The sequence below is a fragment of the Leopardus geoffroyi genome, chromosome A1 (assembly GCF_018350155.1).
Source record: "Leopardus geoffroyi isolate Oge1 chromosome A1, O.geoffroyi_Oge1_pat1.0, whole genome shotgun sequence".
Lineage (NCBI taxonomy): Eukaryota > Metazoa > Chordata > Mammalia > Carnivora > Felidae > Leopardus > Leopardus geoffroyi.
In genome coordinates, this window is record NC_059326.1 from 18,873,658 (window position 1) to 18,901,414 (window position 27,757).

Below are 27,757 nucleotides of genomic sequence, written 5' to 3' on the forward strand. Positions count from 1 at the left end.
TACAATACACGTTTTTACCACCAGTCCACCTACTTCATTAATAGTGGTATGTCTGCCTACTTTAACTGTATTTTTAGCTTTTTAATTCTTGAAACTTGTTTTTCTACCAGCACAGTTCAGTGGCAGAAAGGACGGGGATACTCTCTTCCTTTCTAAATTTAAGAAATCGTATGGATTCGGTTAGGTTAATACAATAACAACAGTGAACCTGGTAATTTAAGGACCTAATAATTTAAATGGTTGCTCTAGAAAACCATGTGAAGCCAGATGAGAACCTCTGATGATGACATCATCATCATCATATAACTTACAGAGGAATATTAAAGTAATATGAGGAAGTCATCACATGAAAGAATAAAAATAGTGTTCATATCCTCACCAAGAAAAATGTAATGTGGGGCGCCTGGATAGCTCTGTTAGTTAAGAGTCCAACTCTTGATTTAAGCTCAGGTCATGATCTCACAATTCATGGGTTCGAGTCCCGCATCGGGCTCTGTGCTGGCAGTGTGGAGCCCACTTAGGATTCCTTCCTGCCCCCCCGACCCTCCCCCACTCATGTTGTCTCTGTCTCTCTCAAAATAAATAAACTTAAAAAAAATTTTTTTTAAACTAAACAAACAAACATTAAAATAAAAAGAAAAAAAAATGTAATGTGTTATTTTCCAAATGTCTGTTTTCATGCCCCCTTATGTGTGAGGAACTATACTCAGGTGTTTCCCAGGACCAGGAAAGAGAAGGAAAGAATTCTGCCCCAAAGAGCTCTCGCAGTCAGATGATACACAGGAAGCAAGAGACAAATACAGAAATTCCATGAGAAAGCACACCTGTTATGAGGAATCCAAGGAAAGAGAGAGATCCCATTCAACTGGAGGAAATCAAAAAAAGCTTCATAAAGGAGGTGGCAAAAGAGGTCACGTGGGAGGAGGAAGGAAGCACAGTGTGAGCAATGCCCATTCCGTGAAGGCGGGAGGACTGGGCCTGGGATGAGCGCTTTGCTAATATACATCTGGGGGACCTAAGATCTCAGAGGACAGCAAGTGTCCTGAGAAAACTCTTGCCCTCTTAGAGACAATGATGAGAAAAATTGAGGCAAACTCTATATTCACGCCAGTCTAAGTTTTGCAGTCACTTAGTAATCAACAAATAAGGGGATTTTAGTCCAAGAGAAATATATAAGGTAATTTTGCACAGAGCAGGGTTTCTCAGCCTCAGCAGTACTGGCATTTGAGGCCAGATCATTCTGTTAGGGGGCTGTCCTTAGCACTGCTGAATGTTCAGCAGCAACCCTGGCCTTTCTCCTCTGTAGGCCAGTAGTGACCCCCTCCCCCCCATTCTGACAACCAAAAGTGTTTCCCCAATTGCCAAATGTGCCCGGGGCAGGGGGTCAAAATCCTCCCCAGTTGAGAACCACTGGCCTAGACTTTTGTATAAGAATGTAGAAATACTTACAATTTTTTTCCTTTCTCCCTTCTACCTGAAAAATCTCTGCAAATAAAATGGATGGAGGACACGGGAGACAGCACCCTCTGTCTTCTTATGCAGCAACCCCAATCTCTTGGCCCTCACAGCCATCCCAGGAAGTATTCTTCTCATTTTAGAGATGAAGAAACCTATACCTAGATATTAACTTGTCCAAAGTTCTAAGTTCAACAAGATTGAATAAATCTGGTGACAAGACTCAAGGTTCTAAACATTACTTATTGACCCAAAGGAGCCCTTTAACTTAAACAGATATCACTTTAATAAAAAAAAGTAAATATTAATCATCTTCTACATAATCTCATGCTAAATTGGCACAAATCCTGTCCACCTATGATGAACTATTTGTTCAGGAAAATCTAAAATGCCACCACTTCATACAAGGAACATACAAAAGCAGTTCAAAGAAAGAATCGCTGTAGGCTGACATGATTTCTTAAGGGCTATATGGGAATGAACACTCTTTGAAAGCAGGATCCAAAAACAAGTAAGTAGCACCTGACTCTGAAGCCCGGACTATCACTGCCTCTGAACCACGCTACTCTCTCCATGCATCTTGCAAAACAAAACCAAAAGACTTTCTCTAAACAAGGGAAATCCCAGGAGTTATACAGGCCAACTGATGATCTAGCAAGAAGGGCAGCTTTGGCATTCTGCAACTCCTACAATGCCAGGAGGATGGTCTGGAGCAAGCACAAGGCCTTCCTTGGCCTTAGTTTCCTACCCAGGCAATGGAGATACGGCCAAATGGTAAGGAAGACTAACCAGCACTTAGCAAAGTTTGGATGACAACTTAATTAAGAATTTTACCTCATCCTTGCCCCTTAAATGAGGACACAATAATCTTTCTGAAGCTTAAGCTCACACCAAGAGCAGTCTTTTTTTTTTGTCCAAATGGGTATTTGTTCTATTTGTCAACCAAAGAGCATCAGCAAGCCAAGACTATCTCCCTGTGAAAGGAAGTACTTTTCTTCCTAAGCAGTGTGTGGAGGAAGTTACAGAGCCCATGGTACGAGAGACTAGAGTCCACTCATCCACATACTGAGAACACGGGGCAACTCCTTTTGGCCATACCGTAAGCCATGTCTAGGTCACTTGGTCAGCCCCTCCCGGCCACTCATTACTCATCACTACAAATGCACTCCCTCCTCTCCTCAGAGGTGCAGAAAATCCACTAGCCCAAAGGTTTTCTATATCAAAGTACTTTGTCATCTTTAAGAATCTAGTTAACTAGTTGGATGGGCCGACAGAATTTGTCTTGGGACTGCCAGTATGTGCATTAACCATTTAGATTCTGTTAATTAACTTATCATTTATCCATTAATTTTATTCTGCCTTTGTATTTGCAACTTTAAATTGAAGTCCTAGTTTTTTCTTCCAAGATTCCAAAGGTAATCGTGCTCTCTGACGTAGTACAGTGAAGTGGTTAAGAACCTGAGATCTGCAATAATAACCCACTGACCTCTTGGTTCCACCACTTACTATGTGACATTGGGCAAATTAACTTTGTGCCTCAGCTTCCTAATCTAAGGACTGGGGATAGAGGAGCACCTGGCTGGCTCAACCCAAGGAGCATGCAACTCGATCATGGCTACGAGTTCGAGCCCATGCTAGGTATAGTGATTGCCTCAATGAATAAATAAAAACTTTAAAAAATAATAATTAAAAAATAGGGATAGCAACAATACCTACCTGGTATGTTTATGTAATTAAGTAATAAACATAAAGTCTAATTCCAGTCCTCTTCTCCTCCCTATAATAGTGTAACTAATCAGGGGCGCCTGGGTAAGTGTCCGACTTTGGCTCAGGTCATGATCTTGCAGTGCGTGGGTTTGAGCCCCACATCGGGCTCTGTGCTGATAGCTCAAGAGTCTGGAGCCTGCTTCAGATTCTGTGTCCCTTTCTCTCTGCCCCTCCCCTGCTCGTACTCTCTCTCTCAAAAATAAACAAACATTTAAAAAAATTAAAAAAAAAAAACAGTATAACTAATCAACACTTGCTTTAATCCAATATTCTCTCTCAAATAGGAATGGAAAACCACAAAGTTCATTTTCATTTCAAAAACTTTAAATGCTTCTAATGTGTTTGTTGCTTAAAATGTGAAAAGTCAGTCAAAAATAAAGAAAAAATAGGGGCGCCTGGGTGGCTCAGTTGGTTGAGCATCTGGCTTCCACTCAGGTCACGACCTCATAGTTTGTGAGTTTGAGCCCCGCGTTGGACTCTGTGCTGACAGCTCGGAGCCAGGAGCCTGTTTCAGATTCTGTGTCTCCCTCTCTCTCTGCTCCTCCCCCACTCGTGCTCTCTCTCGCTCTCTCTCTCTCTCAAAAATAAATATTTAAAAAAAATTTTTTTAATAAAATAAAAAATAAATTACTTATATTTATACAATCCAAATACGGCCCACCATTAACATCTGGATATATTTCCTTCCAGATATTTCACATGATCTGAAACTGAAAGATATATCATACAGTCAGATCAGTTTACATACAATTTTATATTCTGCTTTCCCATGTTGCTGGGTATTTTCCCATGCTATCAGAAGCTCTTCCAAAACACAAAACAAGTCTTTCAGAATGTCCCTATCAAATCTGTTACAGCATTATTAGGAAAGATAGGCATTTTGGCTCTCTCTTTGGTTCTGATCTGCGCTTTTTATCTCAAAATATTCTACATAATCCAGAAGCCCATAAATAAAAATATGAAAGCCTCAGATGCTCAGCTACTTTGAATTTTAAGGCCAAGAATTTTGGCTAATGCTAAAATGTGTGATACTGCATAATTGTATAGCTCCTGCTCTGAACACCTCCATTTGCCCTGCAAGTACTTCCCTGTGGTATCACTAACCCCACTTTACAGATCAAGAAGTTAATAGAGCAGTGATGTGACTTATCTAAATATGAATTATCTGGTTACCAATCTAAAAACAGAATCCAGGGATCCTAATATTTACTGCAAAATCACAAACCTGGGAGAGGCTCATGAAGGCACTATAAAAAGCCAATGTTAGAGGGAATTCTGATGAGAATCAGTTCTCAAACATGCTGGTGATCTAAGAACATCTTCCCAGGGGTGTTAGAAAAGATATCTAACCGAAGATCTCCAAGCAAGTTTTGTAGACACTAGCACTGGCTGGCCAATTATCACTGTCCAAAATTACAGGTGGGAAAACCGAGGCAGAAGGAAACTGAAACACACATCCCCAACATTTTGCGATCAAGACAGGACTAGTCTTCCTTTCCCATCTCAGCTCAGCCCAAAGGAAGCCAGGTAAGTAGGCCAAGTTTCCATGTAGACTGACAAGGAGAGCAGGGATTTTACTGCTCTGAACAGGAAGAAAAATGGTAGGAGGTATTGGGGAGATGATGACGAAGGGAGAGAGGGCAACGAGAAAACAGAAAAAGGATGAGTACCCAATCCAATGAGGTTGTCGTAAGATGTGCGTGGGTCCCAAAGCATGTACCAGGTCACACATGCAGGGTTGGCTCAGACACTTCCCAAGCAGTGTACAGGAGCTGGAGAACCCAGCTCCATAAGCCTGGACTGACAGAGTCAAATCTCTGTAACCAACAGATAAAATGTCTATGGAATTATTCACCCAGAACACAGGGATGGCATCCCTGATTATCCTCATCAAGGCACAAAAACCATGCAATCCAGAGATTTTTAACTCCTTTTACTAACGTGGAGACTATGGTAATGTAGAGACATGTCAGAATGTGAAGTCAGCCAACACCACCCATCACCAAGTCAATAATTTCCACGTTTAACACAGATGGAGCGGAAAGACTACAAAATCTGCTAAGCCTGATTATGCCTACGGAGTTCGAGATTCGCCACTGAACAGCATGAAGATACACTTTTAGTTCAGTGAAAACAAGTGATGACAACATGCACCTAGAGGGGCGCCTGGCTGGCTTAGTCAAAAGAGCATGCAAGTCTTGATCTGGAGGTGAGGAGTTTAGGCCCCACACTGGGTTACAGAGATTACTTGAAAATAAAAGGCACCTAGAATTAACACTGATATGGCTGTAATTACTCATCTTATCCCTTGGTACGGTTCTCTCTTCCCGAAAGTCAAATATAGGTTAACTATACATCACATAATGGGATGGATTTGATGGTGCAGATTCAGTGGAAATTTACGTCTATACATCCAGACTATCTTATGCAGGGAGAAGCTGTTTCCTTCCCCCCTTGTCTATTTACCAGCACAAACTAAGGTTAGTAAAAATATCTTTTAAGACAAACACATACTCACAGGTTTTTTTAGCTTAAAGACTAAAATACACAAAGTTGTTTCCATTTAGCTTACTCCCCTCAGTTACTCTCTTCTCCATGGGTGTTGCTTAATGTGGAACTTGCTCCCGTAAAGCACAATACTACCATCCTCCAGACACTGCTTAGAATCAGCACAGGCCCCTATGGCCCTACGCTCGTTCACAGCTCTTCTGTGTCAAAGGGTGACACAGCATCCAGAAACTAGGACAGGTTTTCTCAGGCCACCTTTCAAGAAGCACAGTGTCCCTGGACAAGGGCACTACCGACCCGACCCCACTGTGTACTCCACTGGTCACTCCCCATCCATAACAGAAAAACCAGGTTTGGTTTGGGGCGCCTGGGTGGCTCAGTCGGTTAAGCACCCAACTCAGGCTCAGGTCACGATCTGGAGGTTCCTGAGTTCCAGCCCACGTCGGGCTCTGTGCTGACAGCTCAGAGCCTGGAGCCTGCTTCAGATTCTGTGTCTCCCTCTCTCTCTGCCCCTCCCTGCTTGTGCTCTGTCTCTCAAAAATGAATAAATGTAAAAAAAAAAAAAAAAAAAAAAAACTGTTTAAAAACAAAAGAAAAACCAGGTTTGGGATTCTGTGTTTTGTCAACACATAGAAATCTAAGTCCTCTGAAAGGTTGATTAAAGAGTTAAAACCGGTTAGCCAGGAAAAGAATACTGGTTAGCTGTAGAAACTGGCTTCACATACCTGAAGAGGAAACAAACGGAGCCAATTCCAGGTGACTCCCAAAACCAGAACCAGAAGCAAGCCAGGGGGCAGGAGAAGGGGGAATTACAGGCGAACGCATGCGGTCAATACGGAAATAAACTTTATAGCAATGTGGGAAGTAACAGATTCTCAAGTATCTCACAATGGCCAAGCAGAGGCTTCCGTATCAGGTGGTAGTTTTAAAATTTGAGATTATACTTAAAAATAAAGTGAAATAAATAAATGATACTCCATGATTCATCATGCCTTCTGGTACACAAAGTTTAATAAACTTGAAGGCCCAAACCCAAACTCAACAAGGAAATAAATGGGAATACAAACAGTTTAAGGTAACTTCTACACAATGTGAGACATTAAATCTACTTGTACATCTCTGTGAATGGGATTGTATCTATTAATAATTTAGAGACCATTTCCAATGGCAGTAGTTAATACAATAGGGTTGTGGTGATAAAGTAAAACTGCACCAGTAACCAGCAATAACCTCTGAAGAAACTTTTCACCTGATTTACATTAATCGGTTGGAGAAATTTATTCAAATTGAATAAACCAGGGGGCTGAAAATGAGAAAGAAACCGAAGAAGAAATGAAAAAGTATGGAGGGGGAGTAGGGGATGATCAAAAAGACACTTTTAATAGAAGTCATTTAGATCTGTGCCCTCAGAAGCTCAGCAGACTATGTGGCATTCTTCACTTAGGGAATAACTGAGAACAGATCAGACAGACTCCCTACAACCCACGTTTTTAACTAATCTACCCCAGCTATCAGCCTCAGGTGAGAAATGAGAAAATTAATGAACAAAAAATAAACCTATTAAAATGAGGGGGGTGGTCATTAATAGATGGTGATTTTCCGTTTAAAGCAGTTAAGGCAAAAGCTAACTTTTGTCACTCTCAAAAGGTAAACACTGCAAAACTCTGGCTTCCACATTTCTCTCCACTTCATCAAACTTTTAAGACGTTTGAATTTGATGACAATTCACTGGGGATCATTTCTGATGATGGTTCTGACTCCTGGTGATTCAGTACACAATCACACATTTGTAAACTTAGTAAGAGCAAAACATTCCCTGACTCAGGAGAAGTTCATGTATGTTCTTTTTCGCAGCTTTCTGTGCTCTCAATGTCATACTTAGGACATAAAAGCATCACAAAAAGTCAGATTTTCTTTTTACCATGTGTACTTAAATACAAGAGTTCAGGGGCGCCTGGGTGGCGCAGTCGGTTGAGCGTCTGACTTCAGCCAGGTCACGATCTCGCGGTCCGTGAGTTCAAGCCCCGCGTCGGGCTCTGGGCTGATGGCTCGGAGCCTGGAGCCTGTTTCCGATTCTGTGTCTCCCTCTCTCTCTGCCCCTCCCCCGTTCATGCTCTGTCTCTCTCTGTCCCAAAAATAAATAAACGTTGAAAAAAAAAATTTAAAAAAAAAATAAAATAAATACAAGAGTTCAAAGACCCTAACATGTCAAACTATTCAAAAATTAGACCCAGATCACAGAAAATAAAACTAAGTATCATTATAGTATTTTCTTAATATTCTCCACTAGCTAAATTATTTTGTAGGCTCAGACTCCTACAGAAGCATGCCAGTGTTGAACCACACCCAACAGAGATAATTAATACGCTCTTTGTGTGTTCCAATTTTATTTTATTTTTTTCCTGTCTTCCTCTACCTCTGGTTGAAAGAGCCAAAATGTGTACTCCCTACACTATCACAGGAAACAAAGCAAGGGAATTCTATCTAAATTGAAGGATGTCAAATTCCCAGGCATGGCCAGGCAGGATGTCAAAGGTCATGCCCCATATTTGGTGAAAGAAAAATACTATTAATATATTTATAGCCAGAACGAGTAACTATAAATCCAAAAGCTATAACCTGATGAAAGATGGAAAAGGCATTAAATTCAAAAGTTTTTATGCCCACACAGGAAGGCTGTCCTGATGACATTTAAGTTCATCTACAAAACTGGTGTGGTCTAACAAGTCGACGCTCTTATGGCTCTTACCTGTGGGCCCTGTGCGGGTCTGCAGCAAAGTGGCCGCCAACTTGTTTCAGGCCAGAGTAACACAATAGCAGCCCCAGAGAGCAGGGAGACCTCACCAGGAGAGATGAGATTTTGTGCAAAAGGCAAGTCCCGGACTGGAAAGTTTGCTTAATAAAATTCATTTTGTTTTAAGTGAGTCCCTGAAACAGTCTAGGCAAGCCTCCTCAGAAACATGCTTAATAGGGCATGTGACTAAAGGGAGGGCTCGCCATTTCAAATCCCAGGAGTATATTCACAGTTAAGGATCACAAAGAATTTAGACAGGAAAGGAATCCCTCTGATGCATTACTTTAGAATCTGAGATGTTTAGTTTTCATTTTATGCTTAGACTTCTTTACTTCTTCCTCCCAGTCCTCTTTAAAAGTTATTTGAAACACAAATGGGGGTGGAAAGTGTGAATGAGGCTTAATTGGAAGCCCTGAGCTGTCAATCCCAGTAGAATGATCTCAGCTCTTGACATCCGTGATTGAATGTGTTTTCCTTTTTCTCTTCTTGCCTTTTATATAAACACAGGCGGAAGTCATGGTTAGTCTAAGAACCATGGCCATCAACAGTCTGTCTTTGATTAAAAGGTCTACATAATTTCATCACAAAAGAAATTAAGCAGGGCCTTTCTATGAATACATTCAGCATTTGATATAACCCAAAATCATTCACGCTGTTCAACAGGATCACATGGTGTAAGTCATTATTTTAATTTTTTTTCCTAGAAATAGAATTTATAAGGCATGCAATGGAATGGTAATGAATTCTGAAATTGACTTTCAAACATGCAACCTCCCATAGTTTGTGGAGCAGAAATGATCAGCATAAATGTGAGCTACGCATGTATCAATGTAATCTTCTCTACATTTTATTCTGTCTCTCCCCCATATTCTCCATCTTTAGGTCAAAATAAAGCAAAAATAAAGCAATCACACTAAGGAATGAAATGGTACAAACTTTAATATCCCAACTACTTATTAAATGAAACTCAATTGAGTTATTGAAACTCAATAACCTGGAAAGATGACTCAAGAGTATTTGCTTCTGGGGGCGCCTGGTCTTAATTTTCACTCAGGTCATGATTTCACGGATTCATGGGTTTGAGCCCCGCATCAGCCTCCTCGCACTGACAGTGCAGAGTCTGCTTGGGATTCTCTCTCTCCCCCCTCTCTCTCTGCCCCTCATGCACACGCTCTCCTTCAGAATAAATAAACTTAAAAATATTTTTTTTACAAAGAATATTTACTTCTGAGTTAGACACCATACTGAGAAACTCAGGCTATAAACTCTGAAAAGATGGATACAGACAGCGTGGGGACTGGCCTTGAAATACAGGGAACCATCTAAACACCAAAGTGTGGGCACGGTAATTCTTAAAGCTGTGACAACCATGCTTCTAAATTTCTATTTCAGTAACCCCAAATCTTGGTGTTTTGTTTGGTTTTTAGTATGTTCCATGTAACTATCAAAGATATCAAAATGGCATTTCTAGAAATATAAAGCACCTTACAGAAAACATCCCAGGAATACGGGGATATAATATTACAGTGCTACTACAAAGCACAGTGATCACAGCTGGCGAAGTATCCGTTATAGAGGCAAAAAAGATGATGCAAATCACATCAAAACACACCTCATTACAGGAATTTTTAACCCTAAAAAATTTCCTTAGCATTAATTTTTTAATTTTCCTAAGTACTTCAGAAGAGAACAAAAAAAGCAATAAAAACCATTTGGTGAGCTCGTCTAAAATGTAAACCCATCAAATACTGTGTTTAAGATCAGTGTTAACAACAGCAACAAAAAAATAATCTGAAAGCCCGCGTCTTAATACAAATACAAAATAAATATAAATCTAGACCCTATATAATTAATTCTATTTCATGAATTCTAAGAGGTTCAAGAAACCAGTTGGGGCACACAGGTAACAGAAGAAAGTACAGGAATCTTTCACACTCAATGTATGCAAATGTAATAATGGGACACTAAGAAAGTTAAATTCTAAAAGGTTGAAGGAGAGACCAATTCAAGTTGCACAGGTTACATAAAATTCTCTCAGCAGGATGGCCCACAGGAAGCTTTCACATTCATTGCATGTAAATTTCATGATGGCATGCATATCTACCCATCCAGAGAGAAAAGGTTTACATTCAAGTTTAGAGAAATGCAACCAGCTTGGTACCCAGTACACAAACAACCTTAGTGATATTTACAAGTTCAGCAAGTTCCTCTCAGCCTCTCCCCCTCCCCCCTTCAGAGCTGGCCCTGCAGGGTGAGAGAAAGGGAAAGAGGTCTCCAGATGCAGACAGGTGATATAAAGCTTGCCTTAAAGTAGGAAGGTTCTCCTACATTCCAACACAGTATGGTGGGCTGAAACTGACGCTGAACCCTCACTGGTGGGACAAATTGATGATTCTCCAATTTACATATCACAAACTCAAGAAACTACGTCATCTCTGATACAAAATCAGGATGACTGAAGGTACCTATCTTGATGCATTTATCCTGATGCAACCTACACTTAAGGTTATATGAAAACAACAGGAAAAAAATTCCTTTTATGTCAAAATAGTACAATAAAATCCACATTTGACTGTCACTACCTCAAGAATCTGCCAAAATAAGAGCCTCTAGCTAAACCATATGCAAACCATTTCCTTTGACCTTGCTTCCAAGCAAACGAACTATCTGAAGTATTTGATATTTACTTGTATAGACCATTCCCAAATATTTATGTGGTTATTTTGTTTTCAAGCTTTGAAGGACATGTAATATTTACAAGCCTAGGAATTATGTAATTCATTATAATTTCACTCTCCAAATTACATTTGAAATCCAAATACGTTTCTTTTTAAATACGGAATGTAGACTAAGCCCTTTTCTTTTCCCAGTTACCCTCACCACCACTGAAAAGATAAAGACCCTCCCATCCTGTATGCAGGGATTTCTCACCTAGACAAGACGGGTCTTCCCTCAAGACACCTGCATGGCAAGCTCCTGGGGTATGGAACCGGTAGAGGAAAAGCACTAATTTTCTAAATTAAAAAAGGAAAACTGGGGGCACCTGACTGAGTCAGTCAATATAGTATGTCACTCGTGATCTAGGGTTTAGGAGTCCAAGCCCCACGGTGGGCATAGAGCCTACTAAAAGCAAAAGGAAAACTACTATACGGGCTGGGGAGGAACTGAGGAGGCAAAGTTAAATGCCTCTGGGCCTCAAATAACTATTTGAGAGATACCGAAAAGATCTTTATCTTCCCACATAATCCAAGCTGGTTCTCATCTTCCTCCTTCCTCCATTAGACCTTCTCTCTTGGCTAGAACCCAAACAAGACTCAGAGGGTTAATCATGCTCTTCGAGACTTTCCTACTGCAGTTATAAAATAAATGCAGCCACGGAGGTCCCCTCCCCTTCCTGATGTCAGGTTTGCTTAGCTCCTTTCAAACTGTTAACTCAGCAGACCAGTAACAGGAGGCCTCTCACCAGCCACGCGAAAGCAGTTCTAGAACAACTTCAGGATCAGGGTTGTAAAGACAAAAACATTTTTTTCCAACTCTGCTGCATATCGAATCTCTAATATAAGAGATTCACAAAACCATGACCCATTTTCCAGATCTGCAAGGAATGGCAATTGAGAAAAATCTATTTATCCAAGAAATGTGTTTAATCACACAAAAAGAAAATGGGCCACACTCTCTTCCCACCCTCTTTCACATAACAGCACTGCTTTACTCAGGGGAGTTAAGCAGCAGCTCCACACCCTTCAAGGTCACAGGATTTAGCATGAGGGTCACTTCTGTAACTTAAGACCAATATCATCTAGGGCGAAAAGTTAATCAAGGCAGAGTAAGATTTTGTTAGGTCTCAAGGATCCACATCAGAGATGTTGGAACCAGGTCACACTCAAAAAGGTGGCAGTCTTGAGACTTCGTGTCTTTGCCCAGCAGCAGTGTGTAAGAGGAGCGTGGGTTGTCAGAGGTAACAGCACATCCCAGGTCACAGGTGCTGCAGTGCAGACCAATGCAGCACAGGCTTTAGAGGTGTCTCTTCTGAGAAGACACATGTGCCACCCACCAGCCCTAAGAATTGAAGAACCCATGTGACGTAGTGTCCACAGGGGACAGGCTACCTTAGAAAAAATGACCTGTCCTCCCACAGATCTACAAATTGACTCTGCCTCTCCTCCCAGGAGATAAGCCTAGGAATAAGCCTACACTTCTCCCCTTCAAAATCAGAACTAAGATAAGACATAAGTCATCGGATGAAGATGTTTTACATATCTCTCTAAAGACGGAATGAAAAGACCAAAGATGAGCGGCAATTCTGAACCTCACTGGATCCACAAACATTAACAGTGGGAAAAAATCAGACTGGCCAATTACATACTGTTTCCTAGTGCTTCTGATCACTAGCAATCACACAAGCATGATATCCTGGTGTGCTGTGAAAGCTACTTTGTCCATGTGTTAGGTAACTTACAAATTTAGTAATTCCTCCAAGTGAGCTCTTTCTTCATCTGTTTTTGTTTCCCTGTCCCTCGCTCCCCAAAGTAAGACACCTTCTAAATGATACCGTCTGCTACCATAAATATGTACATACTAGCAAAATAGCTTTCTACATTTCTCCAACACTTGTTATTTCTAACATGGCCAATAAGCTTAAAGATCTGTATCTGCGCCTTTTTGCTATGCCACACTACAGTTTCTACTACATAAATCTTTTGGTTCTCCATGAGCTAGCCAGGCTCACTCACAAGTATTTGGAATGCATTCAGTTATATATCGGCCTGACATCAGTTTTGGGTTTAGCCTATCCAGATTTAACTTCCTCTGGATCCACTGAACAATCTCATTATAACATTCATTCCTATACAAGGTTAGTGAGTAAAGACAAACTACAATGAGAAAGCTATCGAGGATTTCTAGGATTTAGCTAATGCAATATTAGAACTGACATTTAAATCTGAAAGCATCTTTTTAAGCCAATATAAATTTTCTTCATGATTGCCCTAAGTATATTTTGAGATTGCTAACTCCAACTTTAGAATTTCTCTTTTTTCAGGGAAATCTAATGCACTTTTGGTGCAAATGTAAACTGGTGCAGCCATTATGGAAAATGGTATAAAGGTTCTTCAAAATATTTCAAATAATGATCTAAAAAAAAAAAAAAGGAATTTCTGTTTTTTCAAAAACACAAGAATTATGCTCAACAATGCCTTCTTTATTTAAATCACTCTGCTCCCAGGACAGGACAGTATGAAGGTTAGGTTTTGTTGTTTATTTGTCTTTTTAAGTAAACTCTACCCCCAAGGTGAGGCTCAAATTCACCAGAATTCACCACCCAGAGATCAGAGATCAAGAGTTGCATGCTCCATCCACGGCCCATCCTGGTGCCCCTGAAGGTTAGTTTTAAGGAACAGACCAAGCAAAAAGCTAAATATTTTGGAAATACCTACTCTTCATGTTAAGTCAATTATGTAATATGTGCCATGTTCCATTATCAAATTCTGCATGTAAATTTTAAACCCAATGCAGTACACTGGCTTTACATGCATTCCATGGGTTTCTATATTCACAGGAACATTTCTACAAAATTGAATTTTTAAAACTAAAAATGTGACATTATAAAAACATATAATTTCATAGAAAAATTTGTTCTAATACATATAAAGTTCAATTTCCATCTGACGATACTCTACCCTATACTTTTTAAACTTCCTGTGTGTCATAGAGCCATTACTCAGAGAAACTGATGCTTCCCTTATTTTCACGCCTTTATAAATGCCAGTTCATCATTTTGAAAATCAACTTAAAGAATTATCTGATGTATAGAGAAGTGGATATGGCAATGGATAGTTACTTGATAAAACCAAGTATAATAAAATGATAGTAAGTAGAAACTAGATGGCAGGTATACAGATGTTCAATGTAGAATTCTTTCAACTTTGCTGAACATTTGAAAATTTTATAATGAAATCTTGGGAGACTAACATCCCATTTGCAAGGTCCACCTCAATAGCCAACACAGAACTCCATTTTTCTCAAAGACACTTAACCCTCTCTACTGTGGACTAACGACACTGATTTATGTGCCATACCTAACCTGCCTACAGGATCACATTCGAATCATTTTTCTATCGTTCAGATACATCTGACATCTTGTATACAATAATTATTCAACAAATAGAAAAAAATTAATAAAAATACCGTGACCATCTGTGGAAAATAATCATTGTTCTTTAGTAATACTAATAAAAACATTATCACATTTTGAACACACAGAAAGCTGAAATATAAAAGACCCATGGTTCAAGAAAAAATTTCTTCCCAACCACATATTTACTATATAATGGACATGATATAACATGCAGACATTAAAGTCAAATTACAATATACAGCAACATGAATTAAGAAATCACCAGACATTCACTAAGAGAAGGCAAAAATGCCTTCAGGCAGGAACGAAGACTGGAAGTTGGTGGAAAGGACATGAGCTTTGCAGACTAAGCAAAATTTTCAGAACTTGCAGTAGAGGCACAAGATGATCCAAGTGCTGGGGACGGGATGGTCTGGACCTGAAATAAGAGGCCTAACCTAGGGGAATGAGTGGAGGTCGTGAAAAGAATGTCTCAAGAGACTGAGACAGAAGAGCTGACAGACTTGGGGGCACCAAAAAGCATGAGAAGAATATGCTGAAAAGGGCATCCAAGCCTGAAAACTAGGGAAAAGGTTAACCAGACTATTAACCAAATCAGGGAACTCAAGATGGGAACCTTATCTGAGACTAAGAGGAAATATGGCGTGCTTGGGTTTAGACGTGTTCAATTTGAGGTGAAAGTGGGACATTTATGGCCTTTAAAGTAACTGGAGACACAGGACAATAGATGGAGTAAGTTACCTAGGAAAGAGCCAGAGAAAAAGTCCACAACTAGTCCTGAGGTTATCTTTAGGACTGAGCACAGAAGAAAAAAATGAATGAACCAACTGGAGGAGAAAGCAGTATGAAAGTGGGGGAGGGATGAAGACAGTCCAATGTAACCCAGTCTCCAATAAAAGGATTTCTACAGAGGGGGTGGTCAACGGAAAACAGAAAATGGAAGACTTAGACACTCCCCTGCCAGCCTTGGTGAACTCTGACCATAAAGACTACAAGCTCGAGCAATCATGAGAAACCAAATTGGGGGTATAGAAGCTCATCACATAGTCCCATCTCGTTTTTTTTTTTTTTTTTTTTTTTTTGTAATAAATATGGCCTGAAATAAAGGACACATATTGAATGTATGTCCTTATTTAATATTAATAATGCATCAAGGTGAAAATTCACCAAATAATAAACTGGAAAGGGATTGCAGATTTAGCTTTCTAATCTTATTTGGCACAATACCAAAAATAGTTTGCTTTTTTTTTTTTTAACAGCTTAGGTCAAAGCTACATGAGGATGAATGAAAAAGAGGAAAAAAAAAAAAAAAAAAAGGGAAAGCAGCCCCAAAGCTTTCCAAGTGGCAAGAATAATTCAAACCAAGCCTCAATATGTGCAGTGCTTAACCCACAAATTTATAAACCATAGGTAGACAGAGTGGAGTGGGATGCCAATAGGAGGGTGGATGTTAAAAACTGAACCATATGAAATCACTAATGTACAAAAATCCATTTTCTTGTTTCATATGTTCCTTAGAAGACCACAAATAACAAGCAGTAATTTTCTGCAAAGAATTTATGTGCCACTGAGTTCTGTTAGTCTTAATCAAGAATTAGCAAAAAGGGACAATTCTTCCAGGCTTCAGTACACTTATATACAGCATATCCACTGGAACACAAACCGTCACCCCTCAGACACCAAAAGAAACACTTTCTCAAGTTCATCCAATCCTGTTTGACAACTGAGGAGCAGCCCATACCAACTTCAGAATTTTGTACACACCAAGAAAAGGTGGTTATCTAACCCAAGGAAGGTCCCAGGGGATTGGGGCAAAGGCAAGTCTCTGCAAGCTGTTACTAAGAAGGCCGAGGCAAATGCTGAACTGCAGAGACGCAGGGCTAAATCCACTTTGCTCACTCAATGCTCCAAGGCTCAGTACAACTACAAACTGCTCTAATCACCATGGGGTTTATCCTGCCTCTCCAAGAGGATTCCAGGAAGCCCCAAAGTTACGGCACACGCAGGAAAAAAAAAAAAAAAAAAAAAAACCCAGCCGATTAAATTCCCATGATGCCAAGGTACTGGGTAGTTTCCAAGGGCAGAGTGTTCTAGAAAAATGCAAATAATTCAGGCTCTCCAAAGAAATTCCAGGCAAATACAGACAGCTGCTGTCTTAGAAAAATCATACAGAATTGTAGTTTAGGAGGCTGGATGAAAAGGCACAAGGACAGAGAGAACATGTCCAGCCTGTCAGGGATTCTAACTCACCACTGAGTATTCTTTCCCTCCTCCCAGTTTATATGTCCCCTTAAAAGATTCCCTGTGCAGTGCATGGTATCCTAGCCACATTTGTGTCCACTGCCAATGTGACAGACTCTCAATAATGGGGGGGGGGGGGGGGGGGGGGAATTTGTCTCAATGAACTTTAACCTTCTTTAAAATTTACATGAGAATTAAAAATGCCTTCTTCCCAGTATTCAAATGTTTGCCACCCTAAGAAAATAAAAGCTGAGAAAAGTCAAAAATAGAAGTCACCACTCTCTTCCAAGGATCTGCCACAAATCCACAGGTAAAATAAAAATAAAATTCTTATAATTATCAATTAAGGTATTCACATTTGACATCAATTTTGGAATTTCTGGAAAAGAAACATGCCAGCCATAAGACCTGTTACGTCAGTCCCACATACCTTTTTCAGCCTTTAGTAAATATGATATCACACTTGGCTGCATGATTTCCCTTACTCATTTTTAATTCTCTTACCGCATGCTCCCTTCCCCAAATACAGATATTGCCATTTTCACCCCACTGTAAAAAAAAGGTTTTCTTTTAAGGTAATTTCAGTAACAATCTAGAAGCTGGCCTCACCTTTAAAGAGGTCATTTTTAAATCAAATGTGACTGCAGCAAGAAAGCATCTATCATCCCTGTGCTAGGGACTTTGTGGCTATTTAAATAACTCACCTGCAGATTACAAACCCAAATTACAAAATATGAGTTTTTAAACACAAAAAGTAGTACTGTCAGTTCATAAGCCAAATGAAAGAAATGTCATTCCAAAATAAGGAACATCTGAGATATCTCACTTGTCGAAGCATTCTTTTAACCAAAGTGCTCCAAATAGTGTCAAAACAAAAAACAAGAGTCAACTTAAAACTGCCATTAAAAAAAAAGAGGGGGGGGGAGGGACGGACAGAACCAGAGCTCACAATACTAGTTCCCAAGCTCTAGAAAGCTTTCTATGTGGGAGGGGAAGAAAAAAAAAAAAGGTCATGGAAATGAAGTTTCACTATTTATAAATAGTGTACATGGTTTAAAAGATCCTGGGTTTTCCAAAAGTCTTAGCTTCCACTTTGAGTGTAACCTTATGATAATTATAGCCGATATTAAAACAACTGTAAAGCACATGTAAGGTACCATCTCTATAAATACAAAATGCGTATCTGACAAATATAACCAGTGTCTAAGGAACTAGAAGTTTATGAACTCTTTAACAGCTTCTCAACTATTCTGTCCATGAAAACCACTTTCAAAATCTCAGGTAGGCCCCAGAAAGTAAAGCACAAGCAACTATATTTAATTAAAGAGTCAATCTAATTCCCACCAGTAAATCACAGGAAATATTTAGTTCCAAAGCAGCCTCTCCTAAGTTTTAAAATAGTTAGGTTTTGGTTGATTTGCATTTTAGGACTCGATTTTTAAAGCTAAAAGTCATAGTAAAATTTCTCCCTTTTACGAACCTTTAAATCAAGGGAGTCTTTCAAATCTGAAAAACTTGGTTTTAACAAGTAACTCATTTTTATGAAAACTCGAACCAAAAGACTAGTTATGACTTAGAATACTTAAGGCTGTTTCTTTTCTTCTTAAAATATCCCTTTACTCAAAGTGAAAATGCACTTGCTGTAATCTGACTTCCACCAACGGACTCTCATTACACCTGAAACATTTACTCACTTGAGAACGGCAGCCCGCTCCTCCCAAAGCCCCACTTGGTTGCCACTGGGAGCAGTCACTGGGCCTCCAATTTTGAACAGATACCAACGACTCTAATTGCTCTTCTAGCTCTGAAAAGTGTATTTTTAAAAATAAAATTATAATTGCATTTTGGCAAAAAAAATTAGAACAAAAACCTAATAAAAATGGTTGGGGGTTTGCTTTGGCCTTAGAATCTTTGTTTTGTTTTGTTTTTAACTTGAAAGTTTAGGTTGTATTCCTAGTTTAAGAAGAATAATCTGATTTAAGGCCATATGAGAGGCAAAACTAAAAATAATCCCAAACATCGCCTTTCTCCATCTTTGAAGAAAGGCACTCCAGCAAACTGAAGTAGATTAGGTCCATTTCCAAGGACCTAAAAGAATGGTGTAAGTACACACCGTAGTTTGAAAAAGTTTTTTTTTTTTTTTTTTTTTTAAATGGCAAACGCTTTATAAATAAATAGCTCAAGTAGGGTTGATAGATGAGCAAGTCAGGTCTTAAATTCAAATGTTAAGTAAAATTGGATTTGGCAGACAATCTTGATTTTGTGACTTAAAAGAATACATATCAAGGTTAAAAGAAAGCACTTTACCTTTCTGAAACACTTGGTAAAATAACATGTTAACGCCTAGTAATGAGATTATTAAGTGGTACGTTTACTCTAAAACACACTTGGGAAAAAATAATATCTTGGCTCCTTCTCCAGGAACCTCAATACGTTAGGAGTATCTTAACCTTTTTGACACACATTAACCACAGGCATGACAGTGTATGTAAAACAACCGTGGTGTAACCAATTGCGCAGCAAAGATCAATCTTTATTAGGCTGTACAGTCAGGATTAGGGGTGAGGAAGAAGTTCCGAGGAGTGAGGAAGTTCTCCACTAAACTTTCACATCGATCCCTCCACCTGGGACAGCGAGAAACTGTCAGCTTCAGAAGGCCAAAGGAGAATGCACCCCCGGGAGGCCTCCCCACAGCCTCTCCTCCTGAGAGCCCCGGGGTCTTCTCAGTCTCCTAGTAGGGAAGTACCTGCCCCCATCCTGCGTCTCTCCGGGTCTCCCTCTCTGAAAGACAAAAAGGACCAGAGGCCCCTCATCTACGGTCCTCTCTTGTGGCAGGACGGCCCTACAAACTGCTTTGATGCGCACCTCCACTCCGACTCCCCGAAAACACTTGTCACAAAGCCCCCTGCCTGCCTCTGGGATCTGTACCTCCACGCTCGGTAACAATGAGGCGGCAAAGTGAGAAAGAAGGTACACACATCCCCAGCTCTGGTCACCCAAGGCAGCCTCCCCATGCCTATGTAAAAGCCTCAGACCATGGGCGAGGCCAAGTTTGGGGACACTTCCCTGCGTAGAGAAGTACTGGCCTCGCAGCCCCGCGGCCGGGCCGGGAACCGCGCACCGCCCCAGCGCGCTGGCCCTTTAAAGACGCTCTCTTCCTACGCCTGCGGCCCCTCCCTCGCCGTCGCAGCTCCCGCTCCCGCCTCCGCCCCCGCCGAGGGTCACACTTGAACTTTAGCTCGCCCGGCGCGGCCCGGCGCCCGCGCTCCGCAGGCGGTGGCCGCCTCTTCGCACGTGTCGGATGCACTACCTCGGGCTCGTCGCGCCCGACCCCCTGCACTCGAGGCCACTTCGGGTAAAATCAAAACAAAGCAAAATGCACACCGGCCTCCCAAAACTGCGCTGCCAAGGGCCGACTCGCGACCTGTCCCTTCCACCTACAGATCGGTCCCCCGGTGGCGGGGCCCCGATGAGCCTCCCGGCGCCCTCCTCCGCCCAGTGCGGCGGAAACGGCTCTTCGGCGCAGCCCAAGGCTGGGGGGAACGCGCGTCGCGGCGACGGAGAGGAGCCGCCCTCACCCCCTAAAGGTCCTGGAGTAAAAGAAGCGGTGACAGGAGTCCTCGCCGGCCGTGGGGGAGCAGCTCCCAGTAAACCCCTTCCTCCTTCCACTGGCGGCGAACTTTTCGGCTCGCTCTTATGTCCACTTCTTGCCGTTACTTTTTTTTCACTCCCTAATTCCCAAATGAGCCCCTTTTCCCCGTCCCGCTCCAACTCTCACTTGAGCGCGCGCACACACACTTATTCCTGTCCCCCGACAGGTCCTGGGCAAGCCCACCACTCACATCTGCCACTTCTCGAGCTTTCCCTGCACGCGCTGCCCGCGTGCCCTGCACTTTCAGCCCAAGCAAACTTCCACAGCCGCCCTCTCATCTGCCTCACCACGACCTCAGGTGGAGCAGAGTCCCCGCGCCCCCTCCCAGTCCGGCTGTGCGTCCCGAGGCCACTCACCTTCCAGCCCGCGGAGCTGTTGCTGTCACCCTTATCCTTGAAATAGGGCACGCTCTTGACCATCCACTCGTAGATCTGCGACAGCGTGAGCCGCTTCTCGGCTGAGCTCTCGATGGCCTTGGTGATGAGGTCGGCATAGGACAGGTTGCCCCACGCGTTGCGGCGGGACGAGCTGCTCTTTCTCGGCTGCCCTGCAAGGGGGCCGGCGGCGGCTGGGGGCACCGGCGGGTGCTGAGACAGCGGCCCGGGCGGCGGGGGCTGCGGCGGCGCCGGGTGCAAGCAGCCCGCCTCCGGGCCCTGGAAGTCCCCGCACAGCCCCCCGGTGGCGGCAGCTGCGGCCGCCGCCGCCGCCACCGCTGCCGCCGCCGCTGCGGCCGCCGCCACGGACCCGGGCGCCTGCTGGAAGTCCCCGCTCTCCTCCAGCAGGCTCAGGTTGCTCATGAAGTCGGCGTTGACAGCGGCCGCCGAGGCCGAGGGCAGGCCCGCGGCGGCGTCGGGGTTCGCTGCCGCGCCGCCCGACGGCGCCGGGCTGGAGGTGGCCGAGTTGGACTGGCTAAACTCCGGCCTGGGCAGCGGCCAGGTGCACGAGCGCGGCCGGGGCAGCGGCTCGAAGTCCGGGTCGATCTCCACCACCTGGGGCGCTTCGGCCATGGTGACCCCCACCCCTCCCCCAACCGCGGGAGAGCCAAAGGGTCGAGAGCAGCACAGGGAGCCAAGGGGGAGAGGGCGCGAAGAGCCGGTCCGAGATTTGGGGGGGCGAGGTCGGCGCCTCGAGCCGACGAAAACCGGGAGGAAGGCGCGGCGGAGTAGTAGCGCGAGCCCAGAACTTAACTTCGCGGGTCCATCAACATCTAGGCTCTTCCAGATTCGCTGCAAGGGCAGGACTGCAGGCCAGAGTCGCCGGGTCGGGCAGCAGTCGGCGCCGAACTCCTGCTGACAGGGCCTGCGGACCGAAGGAGGACGGACGCCGCGGGCCGCTCGCTCTCCCGGCGGCGCGACCGCGGCGCTGCTGCCTGTTGAATGTGGCGGCGGCGGCGGCTGCTGCAGCGACTACGCTGCCGCCCGACTTACGGGATCTGCCGCCGCCCCCCGCCCGCGGCGGCGCGCGCGCCGGCCCGCCCCTGACTGACAGCGCACGCGACCAATGAGCGCGCGGCGCCGCCGCCCAGGCAGCCAGTGGTCGCCCGCCTGGGCGGGGGCCGGTTTTCCACCCGGGAGGCGGCAGTGGTTTGGTGGGGGGTAGTGGGATGTTTTTCTCTTTCACACACTCTCTCTCTTTCTCTCTCTCTCTCTCTTTTTTTTTTTTTTTTTGGATCTCTGTTATTATTTTCTGGTAATTCTCAAGTATTTCTGTGAGTCTCTCGCCCTCTCAGTGTTTTGATTGCTAGGAGGCAAACCAGCGTGGAGGCGGCGGCGACACTTTGTTTACTACTGAAGAGCAAAGCCGAGTACTCGAGAAGCTCGAGTGGAACAAGTCGCTCGCTTCTTCGCCTCGACCTCCGCTCGGGGCCCGAAGTGGGGCGGGGCGGGGCCCAGGGGGACGCTCCTCGCTTCGCGGGCACTGGGTGGGCGGGCGGAGGCGGCCTTGCGGAATTCTACTCTATCGCCCCCTTCTCGACTCCACCCACGATTTTTTGCAGAGAAACGTGGGGAAGTCGGTGGGTTTTGTTTTTGTTTTTTGTTTTATTTTCCTGCGATCTGTCAAGTCTTCCAGCCCCCGCGCGGGCTGCACAAGCCCCTCCCGCACCTGGGTCCCGGCGGTCCAGTCCGCGCGGCGGGCGCCGTCCCCGCCGCCTCCGCGCCTCGAGCCCACCTGTTCGTACCCTAGAGCTGAGCCTCTGCAGGTTCGGTCTAGTCGGGGGCCAGGCGTCCAGCCCAGCGGCAGCTCAGCTGGGTTGACGCCACACTTGACCTAAAAGGCTAGAAATGAGGTAAAGGGACTCAGCCGGGCCGAAGACAGTCCTATTTCACACGCACACACAGACCCAAAAGCATCCTAGACTTCAGTGCCCTCTGTGGGATCATCTTCCCCTGCGCGGGAACCTCAGACTCTAATGGTCCAGGGGCGGCGGGGAAGGGGTCAGAGAAGAGCATTTAGAGAGAACCTTGTCACTTTATTATGTACCCCTAATTACGTTCAACGGCTTGCTTGTCATTTCTTTGCTATTTAGGATAGAAGTAGTGAGATTTCAAGTAACAGCGCAAGAGGGGCAAAACCAAAGCCTGGGTGAGCCCTGCCCACCCCCAGGTTCCTTTAAATTGCCTCGAGTGTCAGTCAACTTCCCCCCCCCCCCCCACCTTTCCCCATCTGGGCTCCAGGTCCTGGACGTCCTGTCGAGATCATTGGGGCCAAAGGCAGAAAGACAATGGCCCTTGTGTCTCGGGGAGCAAAAGAAACAGTTTTCAAGAAACAGTTGTTTTGTTTTGCCTATTTAGGAGGCATAAGGAAGGCATTTCCTTTCAGAGGGATGGGATCACTTAGGATGGAAGATTGACAGTAGGGTTTTAAATATCTTGTCCAAAATGACAGCTCCCAATTATTTTTCCAATCCCCTTTCTCTTACAGGTAACTCTTCAATTGAAAAGTGGCATCTATAGAAAATTAGGCCTCATTTACGAAAGTTTGAAAGAACTTAGATTTACTTCTTCTTTACATTCTCGCTATCATCTCCCTAGTTCGGGCCCCTGTTTCTTCACAATCCACTTATCACAGCTTCCTACTGATAAATGGGGGAGAGGGGCAGGGAAGAGGAAGGTCGTGAGCCTGATGGATTAAGGATAGAGATGGTTCCCACCCTCCTCCTCTTGTGGTCTCTGCATTTACTATCAAATTTAGATGGTTCAGGCTGCCTCTGCCAGCCGCTAGGGGACCTCAGTAACCCGGACGACGAGCTCAAAGGAAGGCGCTAATGCAGAACTGTTGATAGCCTCAAGTAAGCTCTGCAGAGGCAGCCCCCATTCGGATGGCCGCACCCTACAAATAGGCGGTGCCCTAGTGCATCATTCTTGGCAAAGGAAACCAGCTGCAAATTTGGCCTTGCCTTCCTTTCAATTCCGGTTTTTCATGGCTTCAGTCGGAGGAGAGTATTTGGCTAAGGCAGTTTTCTTACAGACTTTCTTCAGGTCCTTGAAATCTGGACTATCCTGCCTCGTTTGGATGTTACAGTGGTGAGGTTTGTTTGTTTGTTTGTTTGTTTGTTTGGTCTTTTTTTTTAAAAAGTTGAGTTGAGGGGCACCTGTGTGGCTCAATCCGTTGAGCGTGGGACTCTTGATTTCAGCTCAGGTCACCATCTCGAGGTTCGTGGGATGGAGTTCCATGTCGTGCTCTGTGCTTACTAGTCTGGAGCCTGCTTGGCATTCTTTCTCTCCCTCTCTCTCTCTCTCTCTCTGCCCCTCTCCTTCTTTCTCACTCTCAAAATAAATAATATTTTAAAAATAAAAATAAAAAATTTGACTTGAAACAGGCACAGAATACTTATAGCGCCAATGTCCCAGACACATAGTTCCAAAAAACTGAAGGTATGATAAAAGATGTTTCTAGCTGCCTACGGTACCATTGTATGTGTCAATTTACTGAACCTTAGGGTGCTGGTGAACATTTGGCTTGTTTCCAATCTTTAGCTTGTAGGAGCTATTCAGTAATGAATAACCTTACATAACTCATTTTGCATCTGTGAAAGTATATACACAGGAGGAATTTCCAGAAAAGAGATCACTGGGTCGGCAGTTAAATGCATTTGTAATTTTGAGACACACAGTCAAATTGCCCTCCATAAGGGTTGTATCCAGCTAAACTTTTCCAGCTAGAACCACAGAATGTTACAACTGAAAGTAGACAGGGGTCACCTCGGTGGCCTCCTTTACTTTCTCCACAAGGAAACTGAGCCCCCCCTCCCAACCCCACCAGAGGCTGATTTGTCCAAGGTCACACAGACCTGAGTGGTGCTGCCAGAGCTGGAACCCCAGTTTCCAGCCTTCCCATCAATAATCTTCTGGACACACAGAAAATTAGAAATACCTGCAGTCCCAATATAGCAACAACCACTATATAAAACTCTGCGGTATATTTCCTTCCAGTGCATTCCACAGATTTTAGTAATTTTAGTTAAATGAATTGCGCTGAACTAAATGAAGTTTTGATTTAAAAGATTGGAAAAGCAGACACAAAAAGATGATGGCGACAGGAAGATAACGAAAGGAAGAGGATCACAAGAAGTGGTTTGGGGTTTTTTAGTCAAAAACGCACCCGTTTTCTCTCTGTGAAGGATGCCAAAGTATTTAGGTTGGCATTGGTTCTGCTTAAGAGAAAGAAGTTCATTTCTTTTCTTCAGTATTTTTTGTGGTAGCCCTTTGCTTTGAAGGCTGTTTCTAATGATTATCACTCACTAGTTGGCACACATGGCCCAACTGGGCAGAAAAAGGTTTCATGTCAGGTAAGAGCAATTAAAATGAAAAAGGAAACGCACCATCACAAAGCCCATCTCACAAACCAATGTGTTCTTTTCTCTGCCTGGTTTGCAGGGTAATTATTGCCTCATCCTTGATGGGAAGACTGAGGGATGGTTGCCTTCCATCAATTCCCTGGCAGAAACTTCTGCATTTACCCCTCACCACCAACACCCTGATCTCTGGTTTCAATTCTTACATGTCAAAATAGGTCATTTAAGTCCAATTTAATGAGTAAATGAAAGGTCTGGATGTTTATTTTTCAGGCATGGTATTTAGCTTCATACTTCACATTCCCTTTCCCCAACCATTGCCCATTTTCACCATTTTGTCTACATTATTAAGAGGTACTGCTATCAACCTAAAACAGCCTTTCTTCACTTTGTCCGTAGAAAATAATCTGAAAAAACACAGCTTCAGGTTCTTAAACCAATGTCCTGAAACCTGACATACTAAGCGGTAGCTACGGCAATGGTAGAAGGAGTCATTTCTTTTTCCTGAGGGATAATTTCCTTTGGATTTTGTTATTGTTCCAACAAATATTTATAGAGTGCCTACCATGTAAATATCAGGTACTGTGCCTCTTAGAGTACATCGTTTTGATGGTAGATTCCTTGAGTGCACAGTTTATTTTCTTTTCTTTTATATGATTGTGATGTCAGAGTTAAGGCTATGATACTCTTAAATAACCAACGCAGGGGCGCCTGGGTGGCTCAGTCGGTTAAGCGTCTGACTTCAGCTCAGGTCACGATCTCGCCGTCCGTGAGTTCGAGCCCCGCGTCGGGCTCTGGGCTGATGGCTCAGAGCCTGGAGCCTGCTTCCGATTCTGTGTCTCCCTCTCTCTCTGCCCCTCCCCCGTTCATGCTCTGTCTCAAAAATAAATAAACATTAAAAAAAAATTAAAAAAAAAAAAAAGAGTCCCACGTGGGCTCAGGTCATGATCTTTTGGTTGGTGAGTTGGAGCCCCACATCGGGCTCTGCACTGACAGCACAAAGCCTGCTAGGATCCTGTCTCCCTCTCTGTCTGCCCCTCTCCCGTTCACATTCTCTCTCTCAAAAATAAACATTAAAAATAAAATAAAATAAAATAAAATGAGAGGTGCCTGGGTGATTCAGTCAGTTAAGCATCCAACTCTTGGTTTGGGCTCAGGTTATGATCTCACGGTTCATGAGATCAAGCCCGGGTAGGGCTCTGTGCTGAAGGCATGGAGCCTGATTGGGACTCTCTCTCTCCACCCCTCCACCCCCTGGCTTGTGCACCCAAGCTCGCTCACACGCTCTCTCTCTCTCTCTCTCAAAATAAATAAATAAACATTTAGAAAATAAAATAAAATAAAATAGGCAAAGCATTTGTAATGACATTGTGACTATGTTGATACTGGGGATACAGTATTTAAAAGGTTGGAAGAAATGTTAGCAGTGATTGTATCTGGGTGATGGATTTATAGGTGATCATTGTTGATACAACAAAAACTCCTCCTTTTACACGTAAGAAAACAGAGACACTGAGAATTTTAGTGATTAGCCTGTGCAGTTACTGGGCTGTGCAGTTACTGGGACCAGAATTCAGACCTCTTAGCATTCAGGCCAAAACTGGTTTTCATGCATTGGTTTTCATGACAGTACCTTTCTAACTGGAGATTTTCAGACTGTTTGATGAAGTTCAACCTACTTTAACTAATCAATTAGTTAATTAATTAATTAATTAATTTAAAATTCAACCTTTTTTTTTCTTCTTGAAGTAACCTCTCTGACCAGTGTTGGGCTTGAATTCACCTCTCAGAAATCGAGAATCGCATGCTTTACCGAGTGAAGCAGCCGCCCCTTAAATTCAACCTATTTTAAATAAACACTAGGTCTTTATCTTTGAGACAATAAAATAACTCTCCCAAACTCCAAGCTGTGTAAATGGTACCATTAAAATTTTTTTCTAACATTAAGGACTCATAGAATTGCCATAAAATTCACGGATGGCACATGAAATCCCAATTCTTTGAATGTCACAAATCTGAATGTTGCATCCGTGCTTAAGCACAATGTGTTTTCACTATTTTATTTCTGTTTTGTGTCATATTAAAGCTCTTCACATGCTTCCAAAAAAGGGGGGACATATGTATTAAATAAGAAAACGCTGCCATGTAGAACACAGATGGTAATACATTTTTGGCAGAAAGGAAGTTTAACGAGGCATTTTACTTATTTACTTGGAAAACTAATATGTCTGAATGTTCAAGTTAAGCAGTAAGAATTAATTGCTGCTTTACAATAATCAGTTGTGTTTTTTTTTTCAAATAAAATCTCCCTATTTCCATAACATTAGAAAGGGAAGGGAGTCAAAGCTACCCCTGAGAGTCCTTGACAGTAATAAAAGAATGAACAAGAAACTGTTAGCATTTTATGCT

The 27,757-nt window shown here is 43.2% G+C and overlaps 1 protein-coding gene across 1 annotated transcript in view; it reads right to left on the minus strand.

The window, feature by feature from the left end:
• The window catches only part of FOXO1 (forkhead box O1), a 98,364-nt gene extending 76,377 nt beyond the window's left edge, over positions 1 to 21,987 (minus strand). Inside the window, exon 1 of the mRNA XM_045474948.1 lies at positions 20,910 to 21,987. Within this exon, the coding sequence (XP_045330904.1) occupies positions 20,910 to 21,560 (651 nt within the window). The 5' untranslated portion in view covers positions 21,561 to 21,987. The remainder of the gene's footprint in view (positions 1 to 20,909) is intronic.
• Positions 21,988 to 27,757: the final 5,770 nt, after the last annotated feature.